This window comes from Nerophis lumbriciformis, linkage group LG22 (assembly GCF_033978685.3).
Source record: "Nerophis lumbriciformis linkage group LG22, RoL_Nlum_v2.1, whole genome shotgun sequence".
Lineage (NCBI taxonomy): Eukaryota > Metazoa > Chordata > Actinopteri > Syngnathiformes > Syngnathidae > Nerophis > Nerophis lumbriciformis.
This window is the reverse complement of record NC_084569.2, coordinates 31,228,755-31,255,447: the sequence shown is the minus strand read 5'-3', so window position 1 is coordinate 31,255,447 and position 26,693 is coordinate 31,228,755. Positions and strand designations below refer to the sequence as shown.

At 39.0% G+C, this 26,693-nt stretch overlaps 1 protein-coding gene and 1 long non-coding RNA gene across 9 annotated transcripts in view; one reads left to right on the top strand and one right to left on the bottom strand.

Annotated features, from left to right (window-relative positions):
• The window catches only part of caskin1 (CASK interacting protein 1), a 339,666-nt gene that overhangs the window by 162,471 nt on the left and 150,502 nt on the right, over positions 1-26,693 (top strand). For all 6 annotated transcript variants that reach the window (XM_061973687.2, XM_061973688.2, XM_061973685.2 and 3 more), the window contains exons 3-6: positions 5,537-5,634; positions 5,702-5,847; positions 14,033-14,128; positions 14,257-14,387. In XM_061973687.2, the coding sequence (XP_061829671.1) occupies positions 5,537-5,634; positions 5,702-5,847; positions 14,033-14,128; positions 14,257-14,387 (471 nt within the window). The remainder of the gene's footprint in view (positions 1-5,536; positions 5,635-5,701; positions 5,848-14,032; positions 14,129-14,256; positions 14,388-26,693) is intronic.
• The window catches only part of LOC140679716 (uncharacterized), a 196,952-nt gene that overhangs the window by 22,943 nt on the left and 147,316 nt on the right, over positions 1-26,693 (bottom strand). The window lies entirely within an intron of this gene.

Below are 26,693 nucleotides of genomic sequence, written 5' to 3'. Positions count from 1 at the left end.
GCATCAGCCCTGGAGAGCATGCGTGGTGCCGTCAACTCCTTGCCACCAAGAGTATCTAAGCCCTTGAAGACAACAATGTTTGTCCGAGAGGGCGGGAAAACACCCAAACAGCTTTCCAGCAAACCAGAAGCAGGACACCTACACATACTTGCCAACCTTGAGACCTCCAATTCCGGGAAGTGGTGGGGGGGGGGCGTGGTTAAGAGGGGAGGAGTATATTTACAGCTAGAATTCACCAAGTATATATAAGAAATACTTGACTTTCAGTGAATTCTAGCTATATATATATATATATATATATATATATATATATATATATATATATATATATATATATTTTATTATATATATATATATATATTTATTTTATTTTTTATATATATATATATATATATATATATATATATACATACAGTATATATATATATATATATATATATATATATATATATATACACATACAGTATATATAAATATATACATACAGTATATATATATATATATATATATATATATATATATATATATATATATATATATATATATAAATAAAAGAAATACTTGAATTTCAGTGTTCATTTATTTACACATATAGACACACATAACACTCATCTACTCATTGTTGAGTTAAGGGTTGAATTGTCCATCCTTGTTCTATTCTCTGTCACTATTTTTCTAACCATGCTGAACACCCTCTCTAAAGATGCATTCTGCTTCATCTCCTTGTTGTGTGCGCAGCTGTGCACTGCACTCTCTAAAAGCCGTAGATGTTATTGTCACATATGCATGTACAGCAGATGGCAGTATTGTCCTGTTTAAGAGTGTCACAACATTGCTGTTTATGGCAGACGAACTGCTTTACGGTAGACGAAAACGTGACTGCTGTTGTTATGTGTTGTTTCCGCGCTGGGAGGACGTTATGGTCCGCATGGAGCTCGCCCCCTCCAGCTCTGCCTGAATTTCGGGAGAAAATTTGTCCCGGGAGGTTTTCGGGCGAGGGGCTGAATTTCGCGAGTCTCTCCGAAAATCCGGGAGGGTTGGCAAGTATGCCTACACATGGCCCGCGATTGGAAGATGCTGGCAGACATCGGCAAACAGCTAGTTTTCCCACCTGAGATTGCCTCTACCAACCTCAGGCCAGACTTGGTGCTCTGGTCCCCTTCGGTGAAGACTGATTACGTCATAGAGCTCACAGTCCCATGGGAGAACTCTGTGGAGGAGGCCTGTGAACGTCAGAAGCTGCGCCACTCAGAGCTAGCAGAAGAAGCGAGGCAGCGTGGCTGAAACACCAAAGTCTATCCGGTTGAAGTGGGATGCAGAGGATTTGTGGCGTCGTCTACAATCAGACTGCCGAGGGAACTCGGCAGCCATGGTCAGGCTCTGCGGAGGACCATCAGAGCAGTCTCAGAGGCAGCTGAAAGAAGCAGCCAGCGGATTTGGCTCAAGCGGAAGGACCCCGGTTGGGCCCAAAAACAGCAGTGTAACAGGGTGAATTTCGGGAACAGTTGAGCTAGCTGAGGACTGATCATCCTTTGGCGGGCCACCTTTGTAGAGGGTGTATAGTGTTTGAGGGCCGAAACACCCAATGATGCAAAGGCACATTACTGAAGATGTGTCCAATTGTCCTGGAATTTAACCCTGACCAAGTCTCATATCCCACACAACTCACAAGAACACCCCACCACCCACACCCCCACGTTGTCTGTCGACCACTCTCAACAATGAGGACATCTCGAGTGTGGGCGGGTCCTGACGTTTTAGGTCTGATTTAAACCTTTGAACTGAGTTTTGCTAAATCAATTTATGTTGGAAGTCCAATAAAATTAATTTTATCACATAAAAAAGTAAGTTACGAAAATATTCACACTTTTTACTTATAGATAACTCAAAAACTCTAAAAATAAAAATAAATTGATTTATTGGAATAAATATACTTTTAAAAATAAAGTCTGCCGAAGTTCTGGGTGTCCGCCTTGAAATGACACCTCGCAATTTTGAATGATACAAAATTAACATTTTCATAATTGAGGGAGACATCCTGCATTGTTCAAAAAACAAGCTCAAGTCTGGTGAATCAACTTAATGAGATTAATCAATGCTATGGTGATAGCGCTGCTGCCATTTTATAGAATTTTATTCCATGGAACAATCTATAGAACTTTCAGCAGATAAAGGATAATGTCTATAGAATTTCTGTTAGACATTCTATAGAATGCCCAGTTCTATAGAACAATCTATAGACCTTTCAGCAGATAAAGTAATGTCTATAGAATTTCTGTTAGACATTCTATAGAATGCCCAGTTCTATAGAACAATCTATGGACTTTTCATCAGATAATGTAATGTCTATAGAATTTCTATAGGATATTCTATAGAATTCCCAGCTCTATAGAACAGTGAAAAGACCTTCCAGCACATGAAGCTGATGTCTATAGAATTTCTATAGAATTTTGAATACATATTCTATAGAATCTTCAGTTCTAAAGAAATTCCGACGAAATTCTATAGCGTTCTATATATTTCTATAGAGATTCTATAGAACATTTTTTGCAGGGAGTACTCTCCACATTTAGCACAATGGACTGTTCAACATCTCGTCCTGTGTTTTTTGATTCCTAGTACCGGTATACCGTACAACCCTACTCCCAAGTTTAGAACGGAACTCGGGGGCCGGTATGGTGTCATTCCCGGGCCGGATTTGGCCCCCGGGCTGCCAGTTGAATTGCCCTGCTCTGAATGAATGAGTACATTATAGGCAGTGCTTATACACAGTGTATTATAAATAGATACTACTAATCATGCACTTGTCGTAGTTCACTTTGTTTGCATATTGCTTCATAACGTTCCAAAGTAACGTTTACATTCTTTTCTGCATTTCTCACCACAAAAACTCACACTTTGCTCGACTTTCTAACGCTGTTGTAGATGTTTGATGCTAAGCTTCGCCATTATCTCTGATCCGTGTGTGTGTACATATGCAGGTGTTAGGCTGGGGGTCAGCAACTCGCGGTTCTCCAGCCGCATGCGGCTCTTTAGTGCTGCCCTAGTGGCTCCCTGGAGCATTTTTAAAAAAGAATCAAAAATGGAAAAAGATGGGGGAATTTTTTTTTGTTGGTTTTAGTATGTTTTTTGTTTGAGGACAAACATGACACACACTTTCCCAATTGCTAGAAAGCCCAATGTTTAATGTTTGTGTGTATGCTTGAGACTATTTGGTGAACATCGTTTTTTCCTACTAATTTCGGCGGTTCTGGAACTCACCATAGTGTGGACTGTGACGCAACAGTTTGTTTACATGTAAAATCTTCCACTCCTTCTTTGTCTCATTTTGTCCACCAAACGTTTTATGCTGTGCGTGAATACACAAAGGTGAGCTTTGTTGATGTTATTGACTTGTTGGAGTGCTAATCAGGCATATCTGGTCAGTGCATGACTGCAAGCTAATCGATGCTAACGTTCTATTTAGGCTAGTTGTATGTACATATTGCACCACTATACCAAATTTTTAGGTATATTTGAGCTCATTTAATACTCTTTACTTTCATCCTCTTTGTATATAATTTAGTTTTGCATGTCTCATGACACATTATTTGTATGTAATATTGGCTGCATTTCAGATAGTTGTTTGTGTGCCATGTTGTTCCAGACCACAGCAAAAGTTACCTTGCTTGCCAAAGATTGTAATAAATCTTTTAAAAGAAGACAGCCTGCTGTTTCCTTTAACTTGGACACACACATCTATACCTTTGGCCTTTGCCAGTCATTTCCAGGAGTTATCTCACCTTCTGAGTAGCCTCTGATTTACTAATGGTTTCTAATGTTGTAAAAATGTGTAGAATAAATATTGAATTTCAACATTTCTGTCAACGAAAATTTGCGACACATAGTCATTTTGATAGTAGGCTATTATAGCTAATATAAACACTTACATCATGTGTTGTCTTCATTATAACACTTATATAAGACTTTTAAAGTAATTTAGATAGTAGGCTATTATAGCTAATATAGACACTTACATGATGTGTTGCCTTCATTGTAACACTTATATAAGACTTTTAAAGTCATTTTGATAGTAGGCTATTATAGCTAACATAGACAATTACATCATGTGTTGTCTTCATTATAACACTTATATAAGACTTTTAAAGTCATTTTGATAGTAGGCTATTATAGCTAACATAGACACTTACATCATGTGTTGCCTTCATTATAACACTTATATAAGACTTTTAAAGTCATTTTGATAGTAGGCTATTATAGCTAACATAGACACTTACATCATGTGTTGCCTTCATTATAACACTTATATAAGACTTTTAAAGTCATTTTGATAGTAGGCTATTATAGCTAACATAGACACTTACACCATGTGTGGTCTTCATTATAACACTTATATAAGACTTTTTAAAAGTCATTTTGATAGTAGGCTATTATAGCTAATATAAACACTTACATCATGTGTTGCCTTCATTATAACACTTATATAAGACTTTTAAAGTCATTTTGATAGTAGGTTATTATAGCTAATATAGACACTTACATCATGTGTTGCCTTCATTATAACACTTATATAAGACTTTTAAAGTCATTTTGATAGTAGGCTATTATAGCTATTTTAGACACTTACATCATGTGTTGCCTTCATTATAACACTTATATAAGGCTTTTAAAGTAATTTTGATAGAAGGCTATTATAGCTAATATAGACACATCATGTGTTGTCTTCATTATAACACTTATATAAGACTTTTAAAGTCATTTTGATAGTAGGCTAGTATAGCTAATATAGACACTTACATCATGTGTTGCCTTCATTATAAGACTTTTAAAGTAATTTTGATAGTAGGCTATTATAGCTGATATAGACACGTCATGTGTTGCCTTCATTATAAGACTTAAGACTTTTAAAGTAATTTTGATAGTAGGCTATTATAGCTAATATAGACACTTACATCATGTGTTGTCTTCATTATAACACTTATATAAGACTTTTAAAGTCATTTTGATAGTAGGCTATTATAGCTGATATAGACACGTCATGTGTTGCCTTCATTATAAGACTTAAGACTTTTAAAGTAATTTTGATAGTAGGCTATTATAGCTAATATAGACACTTACATCATGTGTTGTCTTCATTATAACACTTATATAAGACTTTTAAAGTCATTTTGATAGTAGGCTATTATAGCTGATATAGACAAGCCATGTGTTGCCTTCATTATAAGACTTATAAGACTTGTAAAGTAAATTTGATAGTAGGCTATTATAGCTAATATAGACACTTACGTCATGTGTTGCCTTCATTATAAGACTTATATAAGACTTTTAATTTTTTGCGGCTCCAGACAGATTGTTTTCTTGTATTTTTGGTCCAATATGGCTCTTTCAACATTTTGGGTTGCCGACCCCTGCGTTAGGCAGATGCTCATTAGACTGCTGTTAATAAAATAATATTGTACAGTAGTAGTATAGCAATGGTACAGCAAAGTGTAATAAAACTAATGTGTTGGCGCATCCTTTTGCATTTCCCTTCTAGATTTTCCCCCCTGCACCATGCGGCCCTCAATGGGAACATGGAACTCATCACCTTGCTGTTGGAGTCGCAGGCAGCTGTTGACATCAGAGACCAGAAAGGTGAAACGAAACCAATGCGAAATGGCCGCGCGCATCATGTTTACGCGCCGTTTCTGTGTACGCACAGGCATGCGGCCGCTGCACTACGCTGCCTGGCAGGGGAAGGCGGAGCCTATGAAAACGCTGCTGAAATCCGGTTCCTCCGTCAATGGGCAATCGGACGAAGGACAGATTCCGCTCCACCTGTCGGCGCAGCACGGCCATTATGACGTGGTGAGTGACGTCATCTTTCTAAGACACTTGAAAACATTACTGTACTGTGCACAGTGTAGGCTTGTCCCAAAATCTAAAGGCCCCTGGTTCAATCCGGGTTTCGGCACATTACGCCTTTTACCATGAATTGATTAACGTGGACCAAGTTGAAAAACTTATTCGGGTGTTACCATTTAGTGGTCAATTGTACGGAATATGTACTGAACTGTGCAATCTACTAATAAAAGTTTCAATCAATCAATACCAGTATTTTGGGACGAGTACCAAATTGAATTTTGATACTCCCCATTTTATTTGTAAATGCTACAATGTTATATACGCCTGTAATAGTAGGGGTGTCTAAAAAAAATTCGATTTTTGAATGAATCGCGATTCTTATTTGTAACGATTCATACTCGATTAAAAAAAAATCAAAAATCGATTTTGAAAAATTAATAATAAATATATTTGTGGTACCGGTACCAAAATGGATTTTTGATACTTTTCAATACTTTTCGATACTTTTCTAAATATAGGGGCCCACAAAAAATGCCATTATTGGTTTTATTGTAACAGAAAATCTTAAGATACATTAAATATTTGCAATAATTTTGTCCATCCATCCATTTTCTACCGCTTATTCCCTTTGGGGTCGCGGGGGGCGCTGGAGCCTATCTCAGCTACAATCGGGCGGATAATTTTGTCCTTAAATAAAATAGTGAACATACTAGACAACTTGTCTTTTAGTAGTAAGTAAGTAAACAAAGACTCCTAATTAATCTGCTGACATATTCAGTAACTTATTGTGTCATTTATCATTCTATTATTTTGTCAACATTATAAAGGAAAAACTGTAAAAATATATTGTTAATCTACTTGTTCATTAACTGTTAATATCTGCTTACTTTCTGTTTCAACATGTTCTATCTACACTTCTGTTAAAATGTAATAATCACTTATTCTTCTGTTGTTTGATACTTTGCATTAGTTTTGGATGATACTACTCATTTTGGTATCAATGCAATACCAAGTAGTTACAGGATCATAATTAAAGTTCTTGTGTGTCCAGGAGCGTATTTCCTGAGTTTATAAACAATAAAAAAAGACAAAAGATTTTGTGATGATAAAAAATATCGACGTAATCATTGTAGTATTGACTTTATACGGCTCTTGTACTTGATATCGTTACAGTCGATGTACAGTACAGGCCAAAAGTTTGGACACACCTTCTCATTCAATGCGTTTTCTTTATTTTCATGACTATTTACATTGTAGATTGTCACTGCAGGCATCAAAACTATGAATGAACACATGTGGAGTTATGTACTTAACAAAAAAAGGTGAAATAACTGAAAACATGTTTTATATTCTAGTTTCTTCAAAGTAGCCACCCTTTGCTCCGATTACTTTTTCGCACACTCATGGCATTCTCTCGATGAGCTTCAAGAGGTAGTCACCTGATATGGTTTTCACTTCACGGGTGTGCTTGAAGCTCATCGAGGGAATGCCAAGAGTGTTACTTTTAAAACGTGCGTTACGATGCATTTGCTGCAACGTGGCACACGACTTCTGAGGTGGTTGCGTTGATGTCAACAAGAAGTAGCTCTGTATTAGTGCAAGCAACAGCCACCACACACGCAAACACTCACTACTACGGGTGTCCAAAAAAATTATAATTTTCAAATTAATTGTGAGTCTTATTTGTAATGATTCGGGGCGGTATAGCTCGGTTGGTAGAGTGGCCGTGCCAGCAGCTTGAGGGTTCCAGGTTCGATCCCCGCTTCCGCCATCCTAGTCACTGCCGTTGTGTCCTTGGGCAAGACACTTTACCCACCTGCTCCCAGTGCCACCCACACTGGTTTAAATGTAACTTAGATATCGGGTTTCACTATGTAGAGCGCTTTGAGTCACTAGAGAAAAAGCGCTATATAAACATAATTCACTTCACTTCACAATTCCTAATCAATTAAAAAAAATCAATTTAATATTTATTTTATTTTTTTTAAATCTGTCCTGTCCAGCCACTCAGACAAGTGGAATCTTATTAACCAAAACCCATTTTTTTCTGTATTATAAAAAAGAATCAGAGCTGTTTTATGGAGGAATGTAGTTTATCATTTAAGTCAGGGGTGTCAAACGTACGGCCCGCGGAACAGGTTTTATCCGGCCCGCGGGATGAGTTTGCTAAGTATAAAAATGGGCCAAAATTTTTGAATGAAAGAAACTGCTGTTCTAAATGTGTCCACTAGATGTCTCAATAGCAATTCTTTGTATCTTTGTAAATGATGCTACATATGTAAACAAATAAAATACATGATGTTAGTGCACCAGTTGAGGAAAATGAGCAAAATACATAAATAACATACTGTAATTTGATTTTGATATAATTTTTTTATCTTGATAGATTGAAAATTAACACCAATGAGTTGACTGCTGAACATTATCAAATAATTTATTCAGAAAGTATAAATACCGACAAAGGAAGATATAATACTATTAACCGCAACATGTAAGTGTAAAAAAAAAAATGTTTAGAATTAATCGCGATTCCCTATTTGTAATGATTCCTAATCAATTTTAAAAAATCGATTTAATTTTTATTTTATTTTTTTAAATCTGTCCTGTCCAGCCACTCAGACAAGTGAAATTTTATTAACCAAAACTCGTTTTTTTCTGTATTATAAAAAAAAGAATCAGAGCTGTTTTATGGAGGAAAGTAGTTTATCATTTAAGTCAGGGGTGTCAAACGTACGGACGTCAGGGCCGGATAAAACCTGTTCCGCGGGATGAGTTTGCTAAGTATAAAAATGGGCCAAAATTTTTGAATGAAAGAAACTGCTGTTCTAAATGTGTCCACTAGATGTCACAATAGCAATTCTTTGTATCTTTGTAGATGATGCTACATATGTAAAAAAAAATAAACCACATGATGTTAGTGCACCAGTTGAGGAAAATGAGCAGAATACAAAAATAACATCCTGTAATTTGATTTTGATTAAAAAAAAAAAATTATCTTGATAGATTGAAAATTAACACCACTGAGTTGACTGATGAACATTATCACATCATTTATTCAGAAAGTATAAATACCCACAAAGGAAGATATAATACTATTAACCGCAACATGTAAGTGTAAAAAAAACAACAACATTATGATTTGTACAATTTCCGAATGTGCTTGTTCTGTTTTTAAACAAAGAAAACAATCTGAAGTTGTCTTTATTTTTAAGTTACCGTGCCGTGATTTTACCAGTCCGGCCCACTTGGGAGTGGATTTTTCTCCATGTGGCCCCCGATCTAAAATGAGTTTGACACCCCTGATTTAAGTGGTACCCAATGTATTATAAAAATCGGACCCATTACCTCCCTGCTTGGCACTCAGCATCAAGGGTTGGAATTGGGGGTTAAATCACCAAAAATGAGTCCCGGGCGCGGCCACCACTGCTGCCCACTGCTCCCCTCATCTCCCAGGGGGTGATCAGAGAATAATTTTGCCACACCTAGTGTGTGTGTGACAATCATTGGTACTTTAACTTTAACTTTATTAAAAAAGTATGGATTTTAAATCGAAAAATCGATTCTGAATCGAATCGCCAACCCCGAGAATCGAATGGAATCGTGTGGTGTCCAAAGATTCACAGCCCGTTTCTGAACACATTCAACAGAAGCTGCGGTCATCATTCGCGGCGGACAACCATAGCTAAGCTAACACAGCTTTGGTCATGTCAACAACCGCTTCTGTCGACAGTTCAACTGTACTGAGTTGAGACTGGGTATGACCTTGTCTACACAATAAGACTAGAATACAGGAAGTGTGCTGATATGGATGGAGTGTGTAATTACATCTATGGCGCCTGTCCCATCAAGCCTGAAGACCTTTCCCTATACCGACTCACGCCGTGACAGAATATTTTCTTTTAAGCCAGACCAACTTCCCAGATTTAATTAATTCTCAGTCCGTATTTAAATATTCATGTCCTAAAAGCGGTGCCATTTATAAAAGCAACTGCAGCCAGCGGTGTTTTCTTAGGGGTAATGAAAGAGCCTCAGGACTTCCTGTCAGCTCTTTAATAACACTGACATCCACTTCTATTGACTTCCTGCAGGCTGCGAGGTGGTCATTCAGTGCTTGCATTTTCTCATCATTCATCCCTTATGCCTTCGTTTGCTTCAATGTTCAAACGGTCACACACTGCAAAAACTGAAATCCAAGTAAGATTAAATATCTCAAATAAGGGTGATATTTGCTTATTTTCTGTCTAATAAGAAAATGATTCTTACTAAGCAGATTTTATGTTAGAGTCTTTTACTTGTTTTATGGGTTTTGGTCCTAAATGATCTCAGTAAGATATTACAGCTTGTTGCTGAGATTTGATGACCTATATTGAGTAAAACATGCTTGAAACTAGAATATCAACTGTTGCAAAGCTGTGTCATCAACACTCACAAGTATAAAACTACTTTTTTAAAGTAATCATTTCTTATTTCAAGCATGAAAAAAAAATCATGACTTTGACACAATTGTGTCTCATAATTAAAACAGATGACAGCCAAATTGACTTTGCTGTTTTGTTTTCAATGAAACAATAGAAAATAGGTAGTCATATAGTAGTACAGTTGGCACAGTACAGTAAACGGACAGTTAATATTTAAACATTTCAAACTATTTTGAACAGAAATAATTCATTTACATTCAGATAAATTCCTCAAAATTACAATAAAACATTTTTTGGCCGGGGGCCGGGCTGTATATATGCACACTAATTGACTGAAAGAGCACGCACTTGGCGCGATGATGTCATGTTATCGATGGAAAAATGCATTTTTAGACAATATGATTTGCCTGAGCGGCTAGGAGACCCCGAGAGTAACAAGCGGTTGCCTTGTTGCCTTTCCATTAAGAACAATAAACTAATTTTTAGTATAAGTTTGCTGGTTTCAAGAAATGTAATGTCGAGCACATATCATTATGTCAAGATAATGGCACTAGCATTTACTTCATTTAAGAATATTTTTCAACATATTGAGCAAAAAGGTCTTTTTTTTTTCCTACCAAGAAAAGTGCACTTGTTATTAGTGAGAATATACTTATTTTAAGGTATTTTTGGGTTCATTGAGGTTAGCTAAATTTACTTGTTTTGGAAAGTCTTGACAAGCCAAATTTTCTTGTTCTATTGGCAGATAATTTTGCTTAGTTCAAATAAAATACCCCTAATTTTTGTAATTTTTTTTCTTGTTTTTGAACACTGACTTTTTGCAGTGCAGTAAAACATTTATAGTGCAGGGGCCTCGTTCCAAAGCCAAGGCCCCATAAGAAAAAATGCAAATCTAAAAAATGTGTTCCTGCCACCCAAAGATATGAACGCAAAACACATTTTATAGAGAATGATTATCGTTTTATATTTTTGGAATACATATCAATGATGACTGAAGTGATATAAATGTCAATTTAGCGTTGTACAGTATACCGGTACTCGTATAGTATCGCAGTACTAATGAATCAAAAACGGTACTATACTCTGTTTGAAAAGTGCAGGTTCCCCATATTTTTTTAAATGAATTCTTTTAATGGGAATGACGGGTTTTTGCCCCGGTTTTCGTATATCGTCACGGTCTTGATACGAACAAACTAGAGTTGTACAGTATACCGGTACTAGTATAGTATCGCGGTACTAATGAATCAAAAATGGTGCTATACTCTGTTTGAAAAGTACCAGTTCCCAATTGTATTTATTTATTCATTTACTGTGACATTGCTGGTTTTACAAGCAGAGGAGCATGTTCGGCAGCGCACAATCACGGAGTACTTACAAGCAGACACAGTGTGTAGACAGAAACGAGAGAATGGACGCATTTTGGCTTAAAAACTAAAGATAAAGGTGAAGTTATAACACTGAAACGCCCTCAGGAAGAGGTGCTTTAGGACATGGCTAGTTAGCTAGCGGCTAACATCCATCCGCAGTCTGCAGTGTTTTAGCTACTTCTAAATCACTAATCCTCGTCTCCATGTCGACGAATAAAGTAAGTTTCTTGCAAGTATCATCCCTGCAGAACGAGGAATAGCTAAACATGCTTCACTACACACCGTAGGAGGATACAATAGCTCACCGGCGTCACCGCTAACAAAAGCTAGTGCCTGAATGTAAACAAATGCCATTGGTGGATCTATACCTGACATCCACTGATACCAAGTAGTTACAGGATCATACATTTGTCACGACTTGGTCCTGGGGTTTTGTTTTTCCTGAAGGCAACGGAAAGTTGGCTCGGGCCAGACGGGAATGTGAGTACATATTTTATTTAATATATCAAAAAAAGAACAAACGAAAAGCGCGCACAATGGCGGAGGTACAAAACTAGGCTATTGAAAACAAAACTTGCACATAGGCAGAAACTGTGAACAATTAAACAAAAACACTAACTGTGGCATTAATAAACAAAAGTTTACTTGGCATGGACTATGAAGTGCGCAGAGGTAAACAGAGTGTGACAGGGGTATGAATCCGGATGTCGCCAGAAAGACAAACTGAAAACAATGAACTTAAATACTACAGACATGATTAGTGAAAACCGGTGCGTGACTCAAAACGTGAAACAGGTGCGTGACGTGACAGGTGAAAACTAATGGTTGCTATGGTGACAAAACAAACCAAAGTGCACAAAAAGTCCAAAAACAAAACCGAACATGACTAAAACAAAACATGATCACACAGACATGACAACATTGGTCATATTCAAAGTCCTCATGTGTCCAGGGACGTATTTACTGAGTTTGTCAAAATAATATGAATTTTAAAAAAAAGTAAAAAATATTTTGTGACGATAAAAAATGTTGATGTAATCATAGTAGTATCGACTAGATACGCTATTGTACTTGGTATCATTACAGTGGATGTCAGGTGTAGATCCACCAATGGCATTTGTTTACATTCAGCTTTTGTTAGCGGTGACACCGGTGAGCTATTGTATCCTCCTCCGGTGTGTAGTGAAGCATGTTTAGCTATTCCTCGTCCTGCAGGGATGATACTTGTAAGAAACTTACTTTATTTGTCGCCATGGAGACGAGGATTAGTGATTTAGAAGTAGCTAAAACACTGCAGACTGTGGATAGATGTTAGCCGCTAGCTAGCTAGCCATTATGGTATTTTTGTTTTTATATTTTTTTGGGGCATAAAAAAATACAATCATGTGTGCTTACCGACTGTATCCCTGCAGACTGTATTGATATATAATGTATATATTGTGTTTTTTATGTTCCATCCCATCCATTTTCTACCGCTTATTCCCTTTTGGGGTCGCGGGGGGCGCTGGAGCCTATCTCAGCTACAATCGGGCGGAAGGCGGGGTACACCCTGGACAAGTCGCCACCTCATCGCAGGGCCAACACAGATAGACAGACAACATTCACACTCACATTCACACACTAGGGCCAATTTAGTGTTGCCAATCAACCTATCCCCAGGTGCATGTCTTTGGAGGTGGGAGGAAGCCGGAGTACCCGGAGGGAACCCACGCAGTCACGGGGAGAACATGCAAACTCCACACAGAAAGATCCCGAGCCCGGGATTGAACCCAAGACTACTCAGGACCTTCGTATTGTGAGGCAGATGCACTAACCCCTCTGCCACCGTGAAGCCCAGTTTTTTATGTTGATTTAATAAAAATTAAAATAAACGGTGGTTGGGGGACCACTGTCTTAAAGCACCTCTTCCTGAGGGTGTTTCAGTGTTATAACTTCACCTTTATCGTTAGTTTTTGAGCCAAAATGCGTCCATTCTCCCTTTTCTGTCTACACGCTGTGTCTGCTTGTAAGTACTCTGTGATTGTGTGCTGCCGAACATGCTCCTCTGCTCGTAAAACCAGCAATGTCACAATAAATGAATAAATAAATACAATTGAGAACCGGTACTTTTCAAACAGAGTATAGCACCGTTTTTGATTCATTAGTACCGCGATACTATACTAGTACCAGTATACTGTACAACTCTAGTTTGTTCGTATGAAGACCGTGACGATATACGAAAACCGGGGCAAAAACCCACAGTACCACTTTACTACGAATAAATTGCAAATGTGAAGCTGTGAGTTCAGCTCAAAACACTGCAGATGTAAGGTAGTGGCACCGACATTACAACTAGTGGAACAGAATATGGAACAACGTGTGAATTTGCTCCTCTTCCATTCAATCATTGAATCCTGTCTCCAGTCAGAAATGCTGCTCCAGCACCAGTCCAACCCGTGCATCGTGGACAATGCTGGGAAAACACCTCTGGACTTGGCCTGTGAATTCGGCAGAGTCGGGGTACGCATTTTTTTTTGGTACTTTTTCAGTTTTACAGATTACAGGAACGTGAAAGAGTGTCAAATAATGAGGAAACATGTCTTCTGTGTGTGTGGTGTGTGTGTGTGTGTGTGTGTACGTGTGTGCAGGTTGTCCAATTATTACTGTCTAGTAACATGTGTGCTGCCCTGCTGGAGCCCAAGAAAGCAGATACCCAGGATCCCAATGGGACATCTCCTCTGCACTTGGCTGCCAAGAATGGACACATTGACATAATCAGGTACACACACACACACACACACACACACACACACACACACACACACACACACACACACACACACACAGAATGATGAAGTAACTACGCCATCTACGGCACAAGCTGGGGGGAATAGAGGGGGGTATATACAAATCTCTATCGACAGTTAGCTTTTGTGATTGTGCGATGTCGCGCTTGCGCCATTTCACTCAAATTATGCACGGGCTGACAAGTTTCTCTATTATCTGCAATTACCCCGCGCATTTTGGCCAATCAGCATAATTTTCGCCAATCAAATGTGTCTCTGAACGGCACTCAAACACGCACATCAACTGTCTAATCAAAACCTAAGGGTAGAGGAAGAAGTAGCAGCAATAACAATATACCGGTATAAAAGCCGCACCCACTTAATTTTTATGTATTAGTCGCACCTAAGCCGCAGATACGTTGCAAAATGAATATTTACACAGGAAGATTGTGTGAATGTTTATTTACATACCTTAATTGTTTCCAAACGGCGCCTGTAACACGGCAGTAAAACGACTAATCAAACAAAACAGAAGTCATCGTTAAAGTTAGTTAAAGTACCAATGATAGTCACACACTAGAGATGCGCGGATAGGCAATTATTTCATCCGCAACCGCATCAGAAAGTCGTCAACCATCCGCAATCCACCCGATCTAACATTTGATCAGAACTGCATCCGCCCGCACCCGCCCGTTGTTATATATCTAATATAGACGATGCAAGGCATTAGTGAGGTTATAAAGCTTTTGCCTGTTAAAGAAAGGAGACTGATCCAACGCAGCACAGACATTCGCGTGCCACGCTGTCACGACCCAGACGCACACCAGTGCGCAATCATATGGGAGCCGCGCTGAGCGCACCTCCAAGCGCGTCTCACTGCCGGCGACGGCCGGGTATATGGGCCCGACGCTCCAGCGCCATCCATTTTCAGGGCTAGTTGATTCGGCAGGTGGGTTGTTACACACTCCTTAGCGGGTTCCAACTTCCATGGCCACCGTCCTAGCTGCTGTCTATATCAACCAGGGTGAGCCCCACCCCTTTCGTGAGCGCACTGCGCGCGGAGTGACCCCTGTTACGCGCCCCCGGCAACAGGGGTGGCGGGCAGGTAAGCTGCGCGCGCGGAGCGCGCGGAGTGACCCCTGTTACGAGCCCCCGGCCACGGGGGTGGCGGGCAGGTAAGCTACTTACCTGCTGCGCGTGACGCCGGCCGCGGCGAAGGCGGACGAGGCGGGGTGTCGGTGCGGTGGGCGCGGTGGTGACCCTGGACGTGCGTCGGGCCCTTCTCGCGGATCGCCTCAGCTACGGCTCCCGGTGGGGCCCTCTCGAGGGAAGGGGCCTCGGTCCCGGACCCCGGCGAGGCGTCGGGGGCCTTCTCCGCTCCGTAAAAGTGTCCATCTCTTTTTTTTTTTTCTTCTGTTGTGGCATATGCTGCAGGTGCCTGCTCGTTTTTCGTATGTGGGTAACAACATTTAACTATGTATATATATTTCCCAATTGGTTTAACTGCCACCCGCCTGAATCTATTTAAAATCTTCTTTTTTTTTTATTTCAATCGCCCGACCCGACCTGACCCGACCCGCTGATAAAATCTAATTTTTTAAAATGTCATCCGCCCGATACGCGGATAATCCGCGGACTCCGCGGTTGTGCCCGCAAACCGCGCATCTCTATCACACACACAAACTAGGTGTGGTGAAATTTGTCCTCTGCATTTGACCCATCTCCTTGATCACCCCCTGGGAGGTGAGGGGAGCAGTGGGCAGTAGCGGTGGCCGCGCCCGAGAATCATTGGTGTCAAGGCGTGTCGCGGTGGATTTCCGCCTTTGGCTTGGGGGCTGAGTCTTGTGCATTGTCTCTCCGTAGTTCATAAAGAGCCAAATGGCTTGGCTGAGTGTTTGTGTGAGTGATTTCATGTGAACAATTTCATAAGTCCACCGTGACCCGCTCAGCAATTTCATTGGTCTGATGTGAAGAGGCTCGTTTTATTGCCGGCAGGTGAAGCTTGTGAACCCGGTAAAAAAAAAACATAAAATAGCTGCTGCTTTGTACAAAGTGCAGCGTTCAAAGAGTTGCAGGTTATAGTCCGGCAATTACCGCCCTGCATATGCATAGATTTCCGTGTTAGTTTGAATTCTTTTGGCGTTATTTCCACAACTGTAGCGCGACCTCCTGCCACAACCCATAGCGTAATTTCAGTGTCAGTTTGGTTTTCGGTTTTACGCCTGTGGAGAAAGGAATACCGTACTTTTTGGAGTATAAGTCTCACCTGCCGAAAATGCATAATAAAGAAGGAAAAAAACATATATAAGTCGCACTGGAGCCCGGCCAAACTATGAAAAAAACTGTGACTTATAGTCCAAAAAATACAGTACTAGCAAATCTATACAAGATGTCCCCTGACTACCTAAACGGCTACTACTACGAGAGAATAACAACTGTCATAAAATGATTGATGAATGTTGAGGGGTGTACGCCACACTTGTCAACCCACCCGAATTTTCCGGGAGACTCCCGAAATTCAGCGCCTCTCCCGAAAACCTCCCGGGACAAATATTCTCCCGAAAATCTCCCGATTTTCAGCCGGAGCTGGAAGCCACGCTGGAAGCCACGCCCTCCAGCTCCATGTGGACCCGAGTGAGGACAGCCTTTTTTCATGACGGGAGGACAACAGGGTGACAAGAACTAAATAATCCAGACTAGAGATAAATTGTATTATTATGTTTATCTTACCTAAAAATAAATATATTTATTAATTAAAAAAAAAAAAAAAAAAACATTTTTACTATATTTTGCTAAAAACATCAAAATTAATTGTATTTTTATTTGTATTTTTTTGCGACTCCTTATTACATCCAGCCATAGAATTATACATTAAAATAAACATATTTGAAATAATTGATTTAAAATTATCATAATAATTCATTTAAAATGACCATATTTAATTATTAAAATAATTGCTTGTTTGTCAACAACTTTAGCATTTTATTCATTAAATTTTGAAACCCTCAGAAGCCAAGTTATGTTATATTCCTTAATATTTATTTATGCAAGTTTGAAGTATCAATTATCTAAACACAGTTTCGTTTGCATATTTTCAGGATGTAGATATCTATATATATATATAATATATATATATATATATATATATATATATATATATATATATATATATGTATGAAATACTTGACTTGGTGAATTCTAGCTGTCAATATACTCCTCCCCTCTTAACCACGCCCCCAACCACGCCCCGCCCCGCCCCCACCCCCCACCTCCCGAAATCGGTGGTCTCAAAGTTGGCAAGTATGGTGTACGCACTTTAGTGAGATGCCGTAATTGATTTAGTTGTATTAGTGATGTCAGTGTAATTAATCCACAACTTGTGATGATCCATTCCTCAAAACCAACTTTTCTCAATTATTGGTACCTTTTTTTGTGTATTTGGGATCTGCATAAGTCCCAAACATGTGTTTTAATCTAACCATAGAGGCATTACAGAGATATTTATAAAACAATCATGCCTTCCATACTTCCTCCTAGGGTTGACCCGATACTAATATTTTGGTACCGGTACCAACATGCATTTAATTGCTTTTCGGTACTTTTCAAAATAAAGGGCACCACAAAAAAATTTTCATTATTGGCTTTATTTTAGGAAAAACTCTTATGATACATTAAATATGTTTCTTTTTGCAATCAAAGAAGAATGTTGTCATAAAATAATATTCTAGACAACTTGTAGGCTCCTAATATGGCTGCTGACGTATGCAGTAACATTGTGACGCTCGGGTCGCATGACGGCGATTACAAGCTTGTTCCCAAAATGCAACGTGCAGGTAAATAACTATTTAATGTATTGACAAAGACAAACAAAATAAGTACCGCTTAGAAGGGCAACGAGGCATAGGGAAGGCTACGCAAAAACTCCACTAAAACTGACAGGTTGCAAAACAACAAAACGGAATGCTGGAACACAGCAAAACTCACGGCAGGAGGAAAGCGCGTCAACATGAAAACTACCGTATTTTTCGGAGTATAAGTCGCACCGGAGTATAAGTCGCACCTGCCGAAAATGCATAATAAAGAAGGAAAAAAAGATATATAAATCGCACTGTAGCCTGGCCAAACTATGAAAAAAACTGCGACTTATAGTCCGAAAAATACGGTACACATTCTAAACAAGGTCCCGACAAAGACTGGTTTCTCACACTCAACTTAAATCGAAACTAATTTGCTAACAGGAAGCAGGTGTATGGATAAGTGCTCAGAGAAATACGTGATGAAAACGAAAAAACACCAACACAAAAGGAAGTGCCACCAAAAGAAGAGCGCAGAACAGTAACACTAAACACCGGAGAACGCTAACAAACGCAAAATAAGGTAGGCCATTCTATTAATTTGTCAAAATTATGAGGGACAAACAGTATAAAATGGATTATTAATCTACTTGTTCACTTACTGTTAATATCTGCTTACTTTCTGTTTCAACATGTTCTATCTACACTTCTGTTAAAATGTAATAATCACTCATTCCTTTGTTGTTTGATATTTTATATTAGTTTTAGGTGATGCTACAAATGTTGATATCGATCCAATACCAAGTAGTTACAGGATCATACATTGGTCATTATTAAAGTTCTCCTGTGTCCAGGGACATATTTCCTGACTTTATAAACAACAAAAATGACGAAATATTTTGTGATACGAAAAAATATCGATGTAATCATTGTAGATTAGATATGTCTCTAGTACTTGGTATCGTTACAGTGGATGTATGTAGAGATCTACCCATTTGTTTACGTGAGTTTCCTATTAGCATTTAGCTATAGTATCTTCCTACATCAGGCCTATCTAGCTGTCGGCCCGCCAAACCTTTTTATTTGGCCCTCTGAACATCACCCAAAAAAGCTTGATGAAACCATTCAAACTCGGGTTTATCATGTATGCAGTACACCCACCACCCCACAGGGGGCAACAGCGAGGCATATGTGTCACAATGAGTAGAAGAAGGCTACTTATTCAACACTAAAAAAAATCAAAATAAATTGCAAAAATGAGACTTTTAACAACGACTGGGCAACAAAGTATGAATGTTCTACCCTGAGAAAATGCTTGAGTCAGTTTCCTGTTGGACCTTTTAAGCGACGGACACATTGAGCCAGACAAGCAGCAACAATGGTAGACATCCCAGCGTGTAAACTTCATCACGAAACTTGGTCAAACATTTGTAAGTCGATATAATTTGTGCATAAAGATATTTAATTTATTTTGTATCGAAATGGCTGACTTTGTGATGTCTTTTGTAGTCGTGGTTGTGTTATTAGTCTGAGAGTAAAGCTCGTTTAATACATGTAGCGCAAAATTTAACCAGTAGAGGGCGACAACGCTACACCTTAGGTTTGTTTAATTGCGATAAGTCACATACAGTGTGCGCAATGTTTGGTGTGTGAATGTTGTGTAATTTCTGTATGTGTTAACATTTGTAGTTTATTGTGTGAATATATTAGTGAAGTGAATTGAAGTGAATTATATTTATATAGCGCTTTTCTCTAGTGACTCAAAGCGCTTTACATAGTGAAACCCAATATCTAAGTTACATTTAAACCAGTGTGGGTGGCAATGGGAGCAGGTGGGTAAAGTGTCTTGCCCAAGGACACAATGGCAGTGACTAGGATGGCGAAAGCGGGAATCGAACCTGGAACCCTCAAGTTGCTGGCACGGCCGCTCTACCAACCGAGCTATACCGCCCCGTTAATTTATATAAACAATAAATGTTTATGTAAAATACACAATGGACGTTATACTTTTTGTTATGTTTATATTTTCAGTCTTACACACCTAAATGAAGGAAGTAGTATAAAAAAAAATACAACTGAGGAAGGAAGATCATTCAAAAAAAGGAACATCAATCCTCAACAAAACCTATGGAGCTTCTGTTTCTTCATACCGTTAACTAGCTGCACACGCTGAATTTATTGACAGCGCAGTGTGAAAGTCGATGTGTTTACTTTGCAATTAAGTAAACGCAATCTCAAAGAAAAATAACCTGTAGAGGCACTTCCTGACGAAACATCCACATTTTGATGTCCGGCCCCTGAGTTCTTGGGCTCTTGAAACTGTGGCCCTCTTCATTATGTGGTTTATTAGTCTTGTCCTATGGTGTGTAGTGAAGCATGTTTAGCTATTCCTCGTCCTGCAGGGATGACACTTGTAAGAAACGTACTTTATTTGTCACCACGGAGGTATTAGTGATTTAGCAGTAGCTGTGAATGTACGTTAGCCGCTAGCTAGCTAGCCATGTTTTAAAGCACCACTTGGATAGCGGCGCTGCAGTGTTTATAGCCTCATATTTATCGTTTGTTTTTAAGCCAAAATGCGTCCATTCTGCCTCTTATTTCTCTACACTGTGTCTGCTTGTAAGTACTCTGTGCGTTGCCTCTGCTCGTATTACCAGCAATATCACGACGTGACGAGAGCCCGCTGTAATGTCTGTTAAAAAAAAAAAGACTGGTGTTTTTCAGAGGCAGTATAGTACCGTTTATAATTCATTAGTACTGCGGTACTTTATTAGTGCCGGTATACCGTACAACTGTACTTACTCCAATGGAGCCTTTTGGAATTCAACTTGTGACGTTTTTCCAACATGTGACGTCATCTGATATCTTCATATATGGTAGATTTACCCCAATAGCTTTGCGCGAGTCCGCCACTGTAGTCCAACGTTGTAGTCAGTAATCTCCTTTTTTTATCCTCTTGTTGTGGGGCAGACTGGCTCGTAGATGCACGTGCATCCTCCGCTGTTGCCATTTGTAATACAAAGTAGCGTATATTTCTAACTCATATCTGTCAGTAGACTCGCTATGGAAGCGCTAAAAACAACAACATGACACAGTCGAGACAGTGGAGGCACGTAAATAAGACGGTAGGAAGGACATAAACCATGGTCCAAATACGAAAAACCATTGCATCTAATAGAGAATGTCTCATTTGCACCCCTGGTGGTGAAATCTATCAAAATTAGGGTGGTCCCAAAAAGGAGGGATTTTTCAAATTGACTGTGTGTCGGTTTTAAAAGTGCTCCTCCTCTGGTCAACATATGAAATAACAAGTGTGTGTAAACATTTGAAGTGCTGCCCCTCTGGTCAACATATGAAATAACAAGTGTGTGTAAACATTTGAAGTGCTGCCCCTCTGGCCAACATATGAAATAACAAGTGTGCGTAAACATTTGAAATGCTGCCCCTCTGGCCAACATATGAAATAACAAGTGTGTGTAAACATTTGAAGTGCTGCCCCTCTGGCCAACAGGTGTGTGTAGGAAATTGAAATGCGCCCCCTTTGGCCGAAATTAATACAAATTAAAATATGTATATAGAGACATACTGTGATAACTTGAAGTAAATAATCCATCCATCCCCTTTCTACCGCTTGTCCCTTTCGGGGTCGTGGGGGGTGCTGGAGCCTTCTTGTATTTCTACCCTTCTTGAGACATCAACAAAGAAAATTACCTTCCATATGAGGACCGGTGAACAAGTTAGGACCGAAATCATGGTCCCAATACGGAAAACCATTGCATCTAATAAAGAGCCAAATACTAGAGTCCGTGAACATCGCTCCAAAGTCCGGATTTTTTGTTGATTTAATGTGCATACAAAAGTAAACAAGGCAGCAACATATGATAAAACAAGAGGGCAGCTATAAAAGGACTTCCCTATTCATCCCCGAAAAAAACAGCCAGGTGAACAGCTGATTTTACGACTTCCGATGCTAACGTAAGACAACCCGCGTCCCATATGTGACCAAAGGATGAACAAATACACTACGGTACTGAGACTATAGTGGCCATTAACAGTTAGCTTCTATAGCTGGGTTGCCCAATGTGCGGCACAGGGGCCATTTGTGGTCCGTGACTCCTTTGTCATCGGCCTTAAGCACTATACAAAAAACAAAAACTATAGATACTGAATCTCATTTGCACCCCTGGTGGTGAAAATGATCAAAATTAGGGTGGTTCCAAAAAGGAGGGATTTTCAAATTGACTGTGTGTCGGTTTTAAAAGTGCTCCCCCTCTGGCCAACATATGAAATAACAAGTGTGTGTCAGAAATTGAAATGCGTCCCCTTTGGCCAAAATGTATTTAAAAGATAAATAAATATGTATATAGAGACATACTGTAATAACTTGAAGTAAATAATGAAGATTAAAAAACAATTAGAAACAAAAAAATTCAACAACAAAAAATTTACTAAAAGCTAACCTTTTTTTATATTTGCATAGTTTGTATATATTATTAATGTTGTAAATACAAATCTTTATATAGCTAGAAAGGGTGGTCCCAAAGAAATGGGCAATTTTCGAAGATCTCAAGAAGGTAATAAATACATGAATTTGTGTTTCTACCCTTCTTGAGACATCAACAAGGAAAAGTACCTTCAATATGAGGAGGTGTGAACAAGTTAGGACATAAATCATGGTCCCAATATGGAAAACCATTGCATCTAATAGAGAATGTCTCATTTGTACCCTTGGTCGTGAAATCTATCAAAATTAGGGTGGTCCCAAAAAGGAGGGATTTTTCAAATTGACCGTGTGTCGGTTTTAAAAGTGCTCCCCCTCTGGTCAACATATGAAATAACAAGTGTGTGTAAAAATTTGAAGTGGTCCTCCTCTGGCCAACATATGTAATAACACGTGTGTGTAAGAAGTTGAGATGGCCAAAATTAGTTAAAAAATGTAAATATGTATATCGAGACATACTGTAATAACTTGAAGTAAATAATGAAGATTAAAAACCAATTACAAACGAAAAAATTTAAAATAAATAAAAGCTTACCTTTTTTATATTTGCACAGTATGTATATATTATTCTTGTTGTAAATACAAATCTTTATATATCTAGAAAGAGTGGTCCTACAGAGGTATGCATTTTTCGTAGGTCTCAAGAAGGGAAGAAGTACAAGTGTGTGTGTGTGTGTGTGTGTGTGTGTGTGTGTGTGTGTGTGTGTGTGTGTGTGTTTGCCTGGCCTCGACCTACACAAAGAGGTGAAGGGAAGGCTAGATACACTCAGAGATGATAGAAGTGCAAAGAGAGCGAGAGACACTTAAACCAAGTCAGGCACAGTCAGAGAGTAAAAATCCTGCAGAAGTTGATAGAGCAGAGGTGTCTCTAAGCGACAGCTGTGGAATAAATAAAGTCTATCCTATCTTTTTTTTTAAAATGCACACACGCACAAACGCACTGGACAATAGCGGACAACCTTGGTGTGTCTTGCCACTGTCATTTAAATGATAACATCCTCCGCTTATCTTTAACAAGGACGCACAATAAAGTCATACAGCACATAAATACAGGAAGGTTTCATGCAATAGCAATCAGGGCTCAGGCTAGATGATAATGCTAATAATTTGTGCGTTATATCGACAGTAATTGCGATTATGATGGTGTGCGCCAGATGGTGCCTGATGTGTTGCGATGATCACCGAAGGGTGCAGCATCTCTGCATGACTCGATTACCAAATGGCAGCTATTTTGGTCTGGATACTGCACTTGGTCACAGCCACAGTCATGAAGAAACATGCTCACTTGACACGAGCAACAACATTTTGAGTAACGGCACATTAATTGTATATGAATTATAGCATTCAAAAACCGAATGGTTATGGTGTTTGTCACGGCGGGGTTTTTGCTTGCTGCGAGGTTTGTTCTCCCATGATGCAAACGGACTATTCCGGACAAGGCGTGCAGGTAAAAACATGATTTAATTCTCAAAACTCAAAAAGGTACAAAAACGGAAAACAAAGCGAAAGCACAACGCGCTGATCGCACTTGGAGTTAAAGTAAATACTTAGCATAGACCAGTGGTTCTCAACCTTTTTTCAGTGATGTACCCCCTGTGAATTTTTTTTTAATTCAAGTACCCCCTAATCAGAGTAAAGCATTTTTGGTTGAAAAAAAGAGATAAAGAAGTAAAATACAGCACTGTCATCAGTCTCTGATTTATTAAATTGTATAACAGTGCAAAATATTGCTCATTTGTAGTGGTCTTTCTTGAACTATTTGGAAAAAAAGATATAAAAATAACTCAAAACTTGTTGAAAAATAAACAAGTGATTAAATTATAAATAAAGATTTCTACACATAGAAGTAATAATCAACTTAAAGTGCTCACTTTGGGGATTGTAATAGAGATCCATCTGGATTCATGAAAGAAATCTTTAACATCAATATTTATGGAACATGTCCACAAAATATCAATCCGTCAACACTGAATATTGCATTGTTGCATTTCGTTTCACAGTTCTTTTTGACAGACATTTAAAAAAAATCTCACGTACCCTTTGGCATACTTTCAAGTACCCCCAGGGGTACGCGTACCCCCATTTGAGAACCACTGGCATAGACTATGGACATAGAGAACTTATGAAACTGTGGAATGAAATAAACACGACTTACGTAGTCCAGGCTTCAGACAAACAATGACGCCAGGACGACTGACTGGCAAAGGCAGGCTTAAATAATGTCTCTAGATTGGAAACAGGTGCGCGTCCCGAACACCAGAGGCAGGTGAAAATCATAAGTCGCCATGGTAACTAAAACAAACAAGGGTGCACAAAAACAGGAACTAATTAGTCTAAAACTAACAGAACATAACAAAAACATGATCCGGACCACGGATCATGACAGTGTTAGTTTATTGCCAACATGCATGCAGTCACAGTGTGGTACATCACGTTTTCTCAGTACAATGTAGTCGAAAAGGAGTATATCAGTAAGCAATCAGGTGTTAGGATCTTCACACTGACTTTGACGACTGTGTGTGATGGATGAAACAAGTTCATGAAGCGGCGACAGGGGCCATATGGTCAATAAAAAGGCCCCCCACCAAAAATAAATGCAACTTTAAAAGATAATTAAGGACCAAAATGCGACGAAAGACAAAAGTAGATGAGGCGTTTCTGGGTGTTGTTGATAAATGGTTTTGGCTTTGCATAGTAGAGATTTAACTTGCACTTACAGATGTAGCGACAAACTTTAGTTACTGACAGTGGTTTTCTGAAGTGTTTCTGAGCCCATGTGGTGATATCCTTTGCACACCGATGTCGCTTTTTGATGCACTACCGCCTGAGGGATCGAAGGTCACGGGCATTCAATGTTGGTTTTCAGCCCAGCCAGATTCTCTGAACCTTTTGATGATATTACGGACCGTAGATGGTGAAATCTCTAAATTCCTTGCAATAGCTGGTTGAGAAATGTTGTTCTTAAACTGTTGGACAATTTGCTCGCGCATTTGTTCACAAAGTGGTGACCCTCGCCCCATCCTTGTTTGTGAATGACTGAGCATTTCATGGAAGCTGCTTTTATACCCAATCATGGCACCCACCTGTTCCCAATTAGCCTGTTCACCTGTGGCATGTTCCAAATAAGTGTTTGATGAGCATTCCTCAACTTTCTCAGTCTTTTTTGCCACTTGTGCCAGCTTTTTTGAAATATGTTGCAGGCATCAAATTCCAAATGAGCTTGTTTACAGCGTGTAGCATGCAGCTGTTTATCATCTCCGCGTCGCTAAATGACTCTTTCTTTTAAGTAATTGTTCCAGAACGAGCAAATGTCAAAGTTGTGATATTTCACCGAAAAGGGCTTCTGCAGGTTATCGTCAAAAGTAATCAGCATATTTTGTAGTCCAGTCGCGGTTAAAAGTCTAATTGCCTTTTTTTTTCTCAGTTGATAATAAATGTATATCGCCATACATTTATTATATAATATAATATGCAATGCTCTCGACATCTGAGCGCGTTAATGTAATAGCAGGATACAATGAACAGAGTCTTCCACAGTCTTGGTCTCTGTGGGTGGAGGCGGGGCCGCTGGCTTACACACACAGGATGCACGGACAGAGCCTCGCTCGTCACGACTTGCTCGTGTGAAACAACGCAAAGTAACACAAATGAGGAGGAAAAAAGATGATAGTGAAGCCAAATGTCCCGGTGTGGGAATAATTTATGTTCCAACCTAATGAGCAACATGAGTCCATTAACACGGACAAAAAAACAGTTTATTAGAAAGTGATGGCAACAAAAATAGACAACAAAACAAACCACCCGACCCAGTTTTGTTTTTTTAATTCAGGGGGGAAAAACTGCTAACAGAGATTAAGAGTTTGTTTACTTATTTAAGATAATAAAACGTATTTGACTTACCAATTACAAAGGTAAAAAATACTAGTGAGAAATGGTCAATGGGTTATACTTGTATAGCGCTTTTCTACGTTTAAGGTATTCAAAGCGCTTTGACGCTATTTCCA